The sequence below is a fragment of the Ranitomeya imitator genome, chromosome 5, assembly GCF_032444005.1.
Source record: "Ranitomeya imitator isolate aRanImi1 chromosome 5, aRanImi1.pri, whole genome shotgun sequence".
NCBI lineage: Eukaryota > Metazoa > Chordata > Amphibia > Anura > Dendrobatidae > Ranitomeya > Ranitomeya imitator.
Genome location: NC_091286.1, coordinates 553,124,183 through 553,136,018, shown reverse-complemented (window position 1 = coordinate 553,136,018; position 11,836 = coordinate 553,124,183). Strand labels below are relative to the sequence as shown.

Below are 11,836 nucleotides of genomic sequence, written 5' to 3'. Positions count from 1 at the left end.
AAAAACTGCGCCTTTTCACATGGTATCTGCACAAAAAATAAGCAGTTGCATTCTGCTCTGTTTATTGTGTAGATTTAAATTTTTTAATGCATCAGTTAAAAAAAAAGGGATTTTTAACTTAAAAGCGAAATGGTGCTTTTACGTAGGGTTTAAAAGGAAATCTGTCAAGAGTTTTTGCTACTTCATCCAAGAGCAGCATGATGTAGGCAAAGAGAAGCTGAATCCAACAAGATGTCACTTAGATTACTGGGCGCAGCCGTTCTGATCAGAGCTTTTATATTTAGAATGAAGCAGAGCTTAGAAAGCTAATCCCACCCACATGACATCTAACCCCGCCCACACCAGGCTCTCCATGTACAAAGGCCATAGACCGGTAGCTGCTTAGTCCGGCATTGTTAATCTCTTAGTGATAAAACCTTCACAGGTAATGAACAACAGCACGAACTTTGACAAGTGACACATCCCAAAATTCTGTGTTTCAGCCTCTATCTCCTGCCATCTTCAGATTGCATAGCAAAAACCTGCTGACAGATTCCCTTTAAGGTTTCCCATAGAAGTACATGAAGAAAAATACACCAAAAGTTCAAAGTGTGACAACTTCTTCAAACACAGTTGATTTTTCATGAAATCATATCCACTTTGCTTGGATTGTTAAATACAGCAACATTTCCACACAAGAAATTCAGCGGGGAAGTTTATTAAACATTGGAGAGTTCCATCAGATGCGGAGACGCATGTATGGGGCAACAGTAAGTACATCTAGTACAATAATGTATGGAGTCGCGGGCACTGGGCAGATTGTGCGGTGTTACAAAATACCCTATGACAGCTAAGAACACACCCCACGTTTGCAAATGTCATGAATGTACAGAAACGGGACACATTTGGAACTAGGGGACTGCTATTATCTGTAGAACGTTGTTGGATTACAGAAGGAAGTATCATTTCACAGCTAATGGTTGGAATTCTCATACATTTAAAGAAGACACCAGGATCCAGCTTGTGCCCAGTCTTCTTTGAAAGTATGGAGGATTGTTGCATGGCTACATTTACATAAAAGGAATATAATGCACTTGTTACATCTGACATTTCAGTTACCTGAAGCCTGATTAGGGCCAAAGCAATTATTAGTCAATATGACTCTTCATTTCACTCTAGGCCTCGCTGAATACAAACTCCATGAATATACCTTTCATGCAAGAAAAAAAAAAAAACTACTCTGATAATCACCTAAAAATCTCCAGTGCTGTTACCTACTGATCACAGGACAAGAGTGATAAAACACACCGCTACAAAATAAAGTCTCATTTCATCTCTTTTGGTTTAGAGGCTCAGTCTCATTATTGAAGCATAAATAAAATAATATACATAAAATACAAAATAAACCCTTTAGAGAGAGACGTCACCAGCTCTAAGTATAATACACTGAACTAGGAAAATCCTAGACTAGCTTGTGTCTCTTTTAAACTTCCAAGTCATACAAAATTATAGAAACTGCAAGCGGAGAATGTTCCACCTTTTATTCCCCCAGAAAGTTGCATGGCAATGTAAACATGGAAGAGTAAAAACCCTGTTTTATTGCAAATTTGCAGGCTCTTATTACCATAAATGTATAGCATAATTTTTTTTTTTAAAGAATATAGTAAACAAGTAAAATGTTATTTACAACTGCAAACACTTGAACATTTTCATTTCGTCTGTGGCAACTTTTGTGGAAAAAAAAATAGAACAAGGATTGCAGAGATTCAGTAAATGAATGATCGATGGGCAAATTTCACATGCTTACGTGGAACAAATATCCTGGAGGGAAAAATAATTCACACCGAGTACGAACATGGTGCAGAAAATTCATTTCTAGTTGTAAAATAAACACAAAATGCTCAGGACAATGAATTTCTTCTTTCAAAGTCGACAATGGCACTCAACGCTCAACATGCATATTGGTACGTAGGGCTTAAGAGAGAAAACCATGATTAAGGAGATCTGCCCCATGTATGCAGTTGAAAGAGGAGACAGGAAGCAATGTGTAACGGTTGAGTGATAAATCATGTGGAAAAGGCTTCACTTTCAGAAAATACAGTGGTTATATACACTAGATGCATAGCCGGTCCTACAGGGGGTTCACTCGTTAGCAATAAGCCGTTCTCTGCATGTTATAAGCACACTATCAGAAGTTCACAGGCTGTTGTAAAGTGGGCGTCTTGAAGAATTGCTTGAATAAATAGGGTTAAATATACAACAAATAAGACACTCCTGCTTTAAAGTCACCAAAAGAATATATTACTCTACAGCAGCCTCTCCAGGGTTGTGATCACAAGTGGAAACTTGAACCTTCCACATTACTTGTTCAAAAGAAGAAGTGCGGATCTTCACTGGATGCTGACGGTCCGGAGTGCAAGAGAAGAAGGGGGAAAATGTGCAGAAAGACCATCTTAGAGGCGAGGACAATTGTGTGTTCATTAAAATTTATGTGCAAGGATCAAAAATAAACAGCAGCCCAACACCCAACCTGGTATTGTAATGACATTCCTGCCTATAAAACTACAAAAAGAAAAACAATTTATTCCCATAACCTAAACTGCAACAGAGAACTCAGCATTTCCATTTATATAACCTCAAAAAAAAAAATAAAAATAAAAAATAAGATTCAGCAGATGAACAAACACCACCACTAATATTTGGGGGCAGGGAGTAAGTTCCCCAAAATTTTATTAACTTGACTTGTATGTTCGAAATTTTTTTTTATTATTATTATTAATTTTTTCCTTTTTGGCGTTTCCCCATTCCTTCCATACAGTATCGAGAGAAGGAGAAACCTGAATAACAATTCCACAAAGGAACTGTATAAATGATATCTACAAAGGCCCCCCAAGGGAAATCTGATGTCGTAAAATCTTGTAGGCTTGTCGTGCATGTTCTAGAACACGTACTGTAATTTAATAGATGACGCTCGTAACCGTGTGATGATTTAAAAGAACTTCCCAGTCCATGCGAAGGGGTAAAAAGTCCAAGAGAGAATCAATTAACAGGACGCGTTTTCTATGCTACGTAGGTGTATACTTTGCGATCCTCAGGTGTTCGTGCTAGATATTCCCGTTCAATAAGTCCTTCAATACGTTTTTTAATAACAACTGGACTTGGAAGGAACCGGGCCTTCAACTGCTGTGTTACCTGGACGTAGGGAAAGAAGAAAACACATTAATAGCTGGCAATAGCTGGCATGTTTAGAGCTGGCAAGTGACCAAAACATGAAACAGCAAAGACATGTGTTAAAAAGGGGTGGTCCAGTCTAAAGTCACTCAGTGTGACTGTAGACATATGAATCCCTCAGTGCACGTACTGTGAGCTGCGAGGATTCACCGGTTCGTGAGCTGCGAGGATTCACCGGTTCGTGAGCTGCGAGGATTCACCGGTTCGTGAGCTGCGAGGATTCACCGGTTCGTGAGCTGCGAGGATTCACCGGTTCGTGAGCTGCGAGGATTCACCGGTTCGTGAGCTGCGAGGATTCACCGGTTCGTGAGCTGCGAGGATTCACCGGTTCGTGAGCTGCGAGGATTCACCGGTTCGTGAGCTGCGAGGATTCACCGGTTCGTGAGCTGCGAGGATTCACCGGTTCGTGAGCTGCGAGGATTCACCGGTTCGTGAGCTGCGAGGATTCACCGGTTCGTGAGCTGCGAGGATTCACCGGTTCGTGAGCTGCGAGGATTCACCGGTTCGTGAGCTGCGAGGATTCACCGGTTCGTGAGCTGCGAGGATTCACCGGTTCGTGAGCTGCGAGGATTCACCGGTTCGTGAGCTGCGAGGATTCACCGGTTCGTGAGCTGCGAGGATTCACCGGTTCGTGAGCTGCGAGGATTCACCGGTTCGTGAGCTGCGAGGATTCACCGGTTCGTGAGCTGCGAGTATTCACCGGTTCGTGAGCTTCGAGGATTCACCGGTTCGTGAGCTGCGAGAATTCACCGGTTCGTGAGCTGCGAGGACTCACCGGTTCGTGAGCTGCGAGGACTCACCGGTTCGTGAGCTGCGAGGATTCACCGGTTTCTGAGCCAGGACCAGTGGCGGTACGTTTGCGTTCTGCATACTCTCGAGCAGAGCAGTTTAGTGTGTGCAGTCTGGGTCCATACACTTGTATTAAGCAATGCCGTGCTCAGTTTAGTGACGTGGTCATCCAGTGGGTGCAGCTTTGCTCAACACAAGTGTATGGACCCAGATGCACCCACTAGACGGGCTCTGCTCAGGAGTATGCATAAAGCAAACGTACCCACGTGTCCCAGCTTAGAAATCGGTGAATCCTCGCAGCTCACAGTGCATGCACTGAGAGGATTCATTAGTCTGCATTCACAGAGTGACTGCAGACTTATCAATTTAGACCCGACAACCCTTTAAAATGTATCTTCCTTCTATCCCTGATCAGCATAGTTGTTTTTTGCATATCATATGGGAAAACAGAGCCACATGTAAAGATATCAATAACCGTCAGAAAATAAAACCTATAACTATTTGTAAAACAAAATTATCCAAGTTCAATTAGACAATTAATAATGCCATCTTTACATGCTTTAAAAGTGTCACCTGTTCCTTTTTTTTTTTTTTTTTTAACATGTACTATTACTATTTACTCACAGTAGGGTATGCGCTATTTATTTTCATCCTAGTTTTTTTTTTACTTCTACTCAAATCACTTAGTTTGGGAAACTCACATTTCTTCGAAAACTAAATTTAACATCAAGTCTTGCTAAATATTTATGCAAGTAAAAACATTTTCATCAAAAAAAAAAAAAAAGTACATAAAGGTAATACCTCTGCTACTAATACGTTGTGCTGCATTTTCTTTCTAGATTTCATAATCCGAACTATAGCAGCTTCTATTTCGTGTTTTCTATCGTCGTCAACTTTCTGTCGAGTCTCTTTTCTTTCAGGGTCAGATTCACCTTGTTTGGCCGCCACTGAAAACGCAACGTACGTTAGTTACAAAGAGTACAAGTATACGAGTAGTGACACATTTAACATACATGGAATGAATCCTACTTTTATACGGAGACACTTTGGACGATATTAAATTTGTATTATATATTAAAGACACATGCAAATAATCTCTTCGTGTTGAACCGCTATCGTAGCCCTGCATTATGCTTATAAGCATCCTATAATGTTATAATAATATATAATAAATCAGGGGAATAACTCATTTGTTTATGTTGTAAACAGCAAAACAAAAATTAAAAATATGGGCAATATACTGCTGCCATTATTTTACATGCTTGTATGTTACAGATATCACTATATTTTGCCAATGGACACTTCTTAAAATGAAAAGTGATCATAATTGCTCAAGCCAAATTACAGTATTTTGTACATTTTCCAGTGATCTGTCTCTTCTCACTGAAAATTACAAGGATCTGCATCATGCACTGCTGAAAAATTAACACAGTTCAGGGTACATTGGCCCCAGAAAGGCCCATCTTTACGGGCACCAGCTAATACTATACTGTTGTACCCACCTGTTTGGATCTTAACTCTATGAAGTTTGGAAGTGAACTGATCATTAACAGTGAACATGTGGCCACTCTCTATTTCTTTTGATTTGGGTTCTTTTGTGAGGACTCGTTGGGTTGGTTTCCCACAGGCCAGAGACTGAAGTGCCCTCACAAGCTCTCGCTCTGGGATGTCCGTCTCTTGCTGAATTTCCTAAATTGATACAAGAAAACACCATGTAAAAATGTGCGCTTCATATATACAAGTTGTACTAGAAAGAAAAATGGTGGTTTTACCAGCAAATGGCAGGAAACAAAAATATTGAGCTATAAAAAGATGTGCTCAACTACATAAGAAAATAGGAAAAAGTCAGACTGAACGGCACAGTCCAAGTGATCTCACGCAATGAGGACAGAATGGATTCTAGTCGATTAGAGAAAAAATATCTATAAAACATGAAAGACTGATTTTATTTCTATAGCCATACAAGAAAAAAAATAATGCAAAATGGGAACAATGACAAATGGCTTCATGACTGACCTCAACCCCAATGATAAAAATAGTAATGCACTGAAAAAACCACCAATGTTGATCTGACAGGACTATATTAATGACCCTATGAAGAGTAACACTGGGGCAAGTTACTTTATTACAAGTCAATCACATATTCGAGAACAAAGCTTCTCAAGTTCCTCTTACTGGGCTCTAAAACAGAAAATGGATATCCGGGCCTGACCACTGGTCAAGACATAAAACTTGTAAAGTTACCTTAATTTACCTCTACATTTATCTGATTTAACAAACTATAACAAGAGCAGTCATTTAATGTTCAGGTGGGTTTCAGAAAGGAAAATTAGGTGGCACCTCATGGTCTAAAACACACCGTTGTATGAAGGGGGACCCTAATGCCAGCATCTGCCTACATTCAAATATCAGCATCCACATGATGGCAAACTGTTAAAACCAGTAGTAAGGCCGCAACCCCGTGGGCTGCCTGCCCCACCACTGGCACATTGTTTTCTAGGCTTTATATATGATACAATACCCTTCCACTCCCCTGACAATGCCACTTTTTATTAGTGATGAGCGCTAGTGCTCGTTATTAGAGTTTGCCGAGGTTGCTCGGGTATGCACCGAATATTGCCGGTGCTTGAGGGACATGTTCAATTCCCTGTGGTGGCATGTTTAGCAGACAGCCACGAAACATGCAGCCGCGGGCACTCTTAACATGTCACTCGAGCACCTGCGATATTCGGTGCATACCCAAGCTCCCTAGGTAAACTCAAGTAACGAGCACCCCCCCCCCCCCCCAGAGGGCACTTGGGTCACAATTACTTTGTAGAAGTTTCACACGTTATTCGAGTGTCTTCGGCACGCTTGAATACTATGATTGAGTCCCCGGCGGCTGCTAGCAGGAAATCTCCACATGTGTGGTGGCATCTATGCAGCCGCGGGAACTCGAACATATTATCAGAGCACGCCGGAGACACTCCATAGCACCTTATCCAAGCACGTTCGCTCATCACTACCAATAATGTTTATTACTACAGTAAAGGCAGAACATGACAGGGCTGAGAACAGGCTCTGAGGTAAATCCGGTCACGGGTGCATCACACCACACACGTCAGCCATGTCGGCGGCGCTACATAGGGGAGGGAACCAACAGCCGCTCTGGGGCAAGGCCGCTACCCAAGAGTCACCAGCTCCATTCTCTCCTGTGTCAAATTAAGACTAATTTATGGTCGCCCTCTCACTATGAAGAGGTTCTCCATATGCTGCAGACATCAATCGTGAAATAAATGAACAATCAATAGTGGACAAGGTCTACAAAGAAAAGTTCTGCAGCAACGGAGGTGTGCAATACAGAGTAATCTCTCTGCTTCTAATTCACACGCTTCTACTCAGTTCGACATGATAACATACCATGTGGGGGAGAAATATCATTCTGGAGTATTTATCCCTTGCAGCGTTAGCCATGATGTGGCAATTTAAATTTATTTATTTTATCTCAGCCTGCCAAAACACAACACTTTTTTTTATTTTTTTTAAAATTATGTTCACAGTGGAGTTTTTTTCAGTTCCAAAAAGCCACCCGAAAAAGCGATCAGGAAACACTGGAAAGAAAGGACACATTAATTTCTATGTAAAAATGGCTTGCTGTGTTCAGGCTTTTGAGTGTTAACAGCTTGAAAGCTTCCAAAGACACCAAGAGGTTAAATGAAGTGATGTGCTACAGAAATTCTCCACTGTGAAGACGCTATACCTTACTATAGGAAGGCTCAAAACATGCCTGGAAAATTCTCAGGGGGTCTTTTTGAGTACTTTTGTCAAGTTTTTTTGCTTCCTTGCTACTTTTGGTTTATCGTTGAATGGAGTTTAAAAACGCGCTAGCGAAGTGCCGTTATTTTGTGACGTGCCTCAGAGGCGCGCCCAAGGTCCGTTCCCCACTCTCGCAGATCGGGGATCTGCGCTAGCGGGGACATTAAACGCGACCCCAAAAAATACATTGCGCTATGCGCTAAACAGATTGCCCTAACGCAATGGGAACCTAGTCTTAATCTTAATCTAATATATAAAGGTGTGTGTGTGTGTGTATGTCCGGGATTGGCATCTGCACCGTCGCAGCTACAGCCACAAAATTTTGCAGTGTCACACGTCTGGACCCCGAGAGCGTCATAGGCTATGTTGTGAGGTGGAATTTTAACCCCGCGCTTTCCAATTCACCGAACAATTTTGCCCCTATCTACATAATGGAGAAAAAGTGAAAGGAAAAGTGTTGGAGGCAAATTGACAGCTGCCAGATGTGAACAAGGGGGACTTAAAGAGTGAGAGCGATGACGCCAAAGAGTATATACCGTACAGTTGCTAAGGTGGGGCCCCGACATTGGATACTCACCACACACGGGGATATGAACATGCACACAAAATGCGCCACACACTACCACGTGCTTGAACACATATACCACCCTCAGCACACATTTCACCACACATATACCAACCTCGCCACATAAAAGTCGAAACACAAAAGTCGCCGCTCAAAATTCGCCACGCGTAATACTCGCCACATGCAAAACTAGGCTCACGCAAAACTCGCCACACATGCAAAACTCACCTCATGGGAAAACTCGCCACACGCATACCTTGCACCTGCGGAAAAATTGCCACATGCACAAAAGTTGCAACACATGCAAAAGTTGCCTCACACAAAACTTGCACATACTCAAAAGGCACCACATAAAACTCGCCACGCGCAAAACTCGCCATGCGCAAAACTTGCTGCACACAACTTGCTACACTAACCTGTCACATGCAACTCGACACACAAAAAGTTGCTACACGCATGTCGCCACACGCAACTCAACACACACAACTTGACCCACGAAACTCGCCCTAAAACACACACAAGTCTGGTATTATCCTTCAAAAATAAAAATCTGATTAATAAGCAGACAAACTACAAGAGCAACAAATGTACCATATAGGAAATACGGCAGCTGTGAGTCACATGACCTGTCTATTATGTGTATGTGTGAGCTAATATATACTGCCAGGGGGAGGGCTTGCTGTTGGCTGGGGATTTATCAGGCTACCAATTTAGCTTACAAATACTGAGGTAAAAATACTGACCAAATAACGTGTGAACAAGGTCTAATACAGGAGGAGATGACATACAGGTACATACTATATAGAGGAGGAGATGACATACAGGTATATACTATATACAGGAGCAGATGACCTACAGGTATATACTATATACAGGAGGAGAGGACATACAGGTATATGCTATATATAGGAGGAGATGACACAGGCATATACTATATACAGGAGGAGATGACACAGATATATACTATATACAAGGGAGATGACACAGGTATATACTATATACAGGAGAAATGACATACGGGTATATACTATATATAGGAGGAGATGACAGGTATATACTATATATAGGAGGAGATGACACAGCAGGTATATACTATATACAGGGGAGATGACAGCAGGTATATACTATATACAGGGGAGATGACATACAGGTATATAGTATATACAGGAGATGACATACAGGTGTATACTATATATAAGGGAGATGACAAACATGTATATACTGAGGTTAAAATGAGAGGTGTGAGGTGAAAATGAGAGGTGTGAGTGCAAAATGAGAGGAGTGAGGGAAAATAGTGGAGTGATCGGAAAATGACAGATGTGAGGTCGAAATGACAAGTGTTAGGAGGGAATGAGAGGAGTGAGGGGGAAATGAGAGGTGTGAGGGAGAAAATGAGAGATGTGAGAGGGAAAATGAAAGATGTGATGGGGAAAATGAGAGGCGTGATGGGAAAATAAGAGAAGTGAGGTGCTATAACTAACCACAGATTTACTATGCCCAGGCAACGCCGGGCTCTTCAGCTAGTGTTTTATAAAAATTGTTTTTTTTTGCAACAGCTATTTCAGTTTCATATATCTAATAACTGATGGACACAGTAATGTTTCTGCCTTGAAATGAGGTTTAATGTACTAACAGAAAATGTGCAATCTGCATTCAAACAAAATTTGACAGGTGCATAAGTATGGGCACCCTTATCATTTTCTTGTTTTAAATACTCCTACCTACTTTTTACTGACTTATTAAAGCACTTTTTTTGGTTTTCTAACCTCATTGAGCTTTGAACTTCATAGCCAGGTGTATGCAATCATGAAAAAAGCTACTTAAAGTGGCCACTTGCTCTCCTGTTTGAATCTCCTCTGAAGAGTGGCATCATGGGCTCCTCAAAACAACTGTCTAATGATCTGAAAACAAAGATTATTCAACATAGTTGTTCAGGGGAAGGATACACAAAGCTGTCTCAGAGATTTAACCTGTCAATTTCCACTGTGAGGAACATAGTAAGGAAATGTATGGGAAAGTGATGCGAAAGAAGCCGTTTCTGCAAGCATGCCACAGAGTCGGCTGAGCTATGCAAAAGCACATTTGGAGAAACCAATTTCTTTTTGGAAGAAGGCCCTGTGGACTGATGAAACCAAGATTGAGTTGTTTGGTCATACAAAAAGGCGTTGTGCATGGCGGCCAAAAAACACAGCATTCCAAGAAAAACACTTGCTACCCACAGTAAAATTTGGTGGAGGTTCCATCATGCTTTGGGGCTGTGTGGCCAATGCCAGCATCGGAAATCTTGTTAAAGTTGAGGGAGCATGGATTCCTCTCAGTATCAGCAGATTCTTGACGATAATGTTCATGTATCAGTGACAAAGTTGAAGTTACGCAGAGGATGGATCTTTCAGCAAGACAATGATCCAAAACACCGCTCCAAATCTACTCAGGCATTCATGCAGAGGAACAATTACACTGTTCTGGAATGGCCATCCCAGTCCCCAGACCTGAATATCATTGAACATCTGTGGGATCATTTGAAGAGGGCTGTCGATGCTCGGCGACCATCAAACTTAACTGAACTGGAATTGTTTTGTAAAGAGGAATGGTCAAAAATACCTTCATCCAGGATCCAGGAACTCATTAAAAGCTACAGGAAGCGACTAGAGGCTGTTATTTTTGCAAAAGGAGGATCTACTAAATATTAATGTCACTTTTCTGGTGGGGTGCCCATACTTATGCACCTGTCAAATTTTGTTTGAATGCAGATTGCACATTTTCTGTTAGTACAATAAACCTCATTTCAAGGCAGAAACATTACTGTGTCCAACAGTTATTAGATGTATGAAACTGAAATAGCTGTTGCAAAAAAAAACAATTTTTATAAAACATTAAGCTTAAGATTAATAGGGGTGCCCAAACTTTTTCATATAAATGTATATGTAATCAGTACATTGTAGTTTTCTGTACTTTTTTAGCTAATAAGATAAAAATTGCATGTGGTCCCCCTTAGTTTTAATAACCAGCTAAGAGAAAGCAGACCACTGTGAGCTGGTCTTCATAATATGAGGAGGGGCCAATACCCATGCATCTTCCTAAGCTTAACTGATTAAAACCGTGGGATTCTTATAAAAAAAAAATGGCCTGAAGTTCCTCCTATTCTTAATAACGGGAAAACAGAAAAGGCTAAGCAGACAGCTGCGGGCTGATAATACATATTGGCCCCCTCCCAGACTAACACCACCAGCCCTCAGCTGCCCTAGAAATGGCGCATTCATTAGAAGTCCTCTTCTCTTCCCGATTGCAGCGCTGGAGTCCTGGGTTCAAATCCCACCAAGGACAACATCTGCAAGGAGTTTCTATGTTCTCCCCGTGTTTGCGTGGGTTTCCTCCGGGTACTCCGGTTTCCTCCCACTTTCCAAAGACATACTGATAGTGAATTTAGATTTTGAGCCCCATCAGGGACAGCGATGATTATGTATGTAAAACTGTAAA

The 11,836-nt window shown here is 41.5% G+C and overlaps 1 protein-coding gene across 2 annotated transcripts in view; it reads right to left on the bottom strand.

Moving 5' to 3' along the window:
* Positions 1 to 681: 681 nt before the first annotated feature.
* CUL3 (cullin 3) overlaps positions 682 to 11,836 on the bottom strand; it is a 131,787-nt gene continuing 120,632 nt past the window's right edge. The window contains exons 14-16 of one of the 2 annotated variants that reach the window (XM_069727640.1): positions 5,502 to 5,688; positions 4,801 to 4,946; positions 682 to 3,171 (exon numbers count right to left, since the gene is read on the bottom strand). In XM_069727640.1, the coding sequence (XP_069583741.1) occupies positions 3,040 to 3,171; positions 4,801 to 4,946; positions 5,502 to 5,688 (465 nt within the window). In that variant the 3' untranslated portion in view covers positions 682 to 3,039. The remainder of the gene's footprint in view (positions 3,172 to 4,800; positions 4,947 to 5,501; positions 5,689 to 11,836) is intronic. The other variant, XM_069727641.1, reaches the window with a different exon arrangement.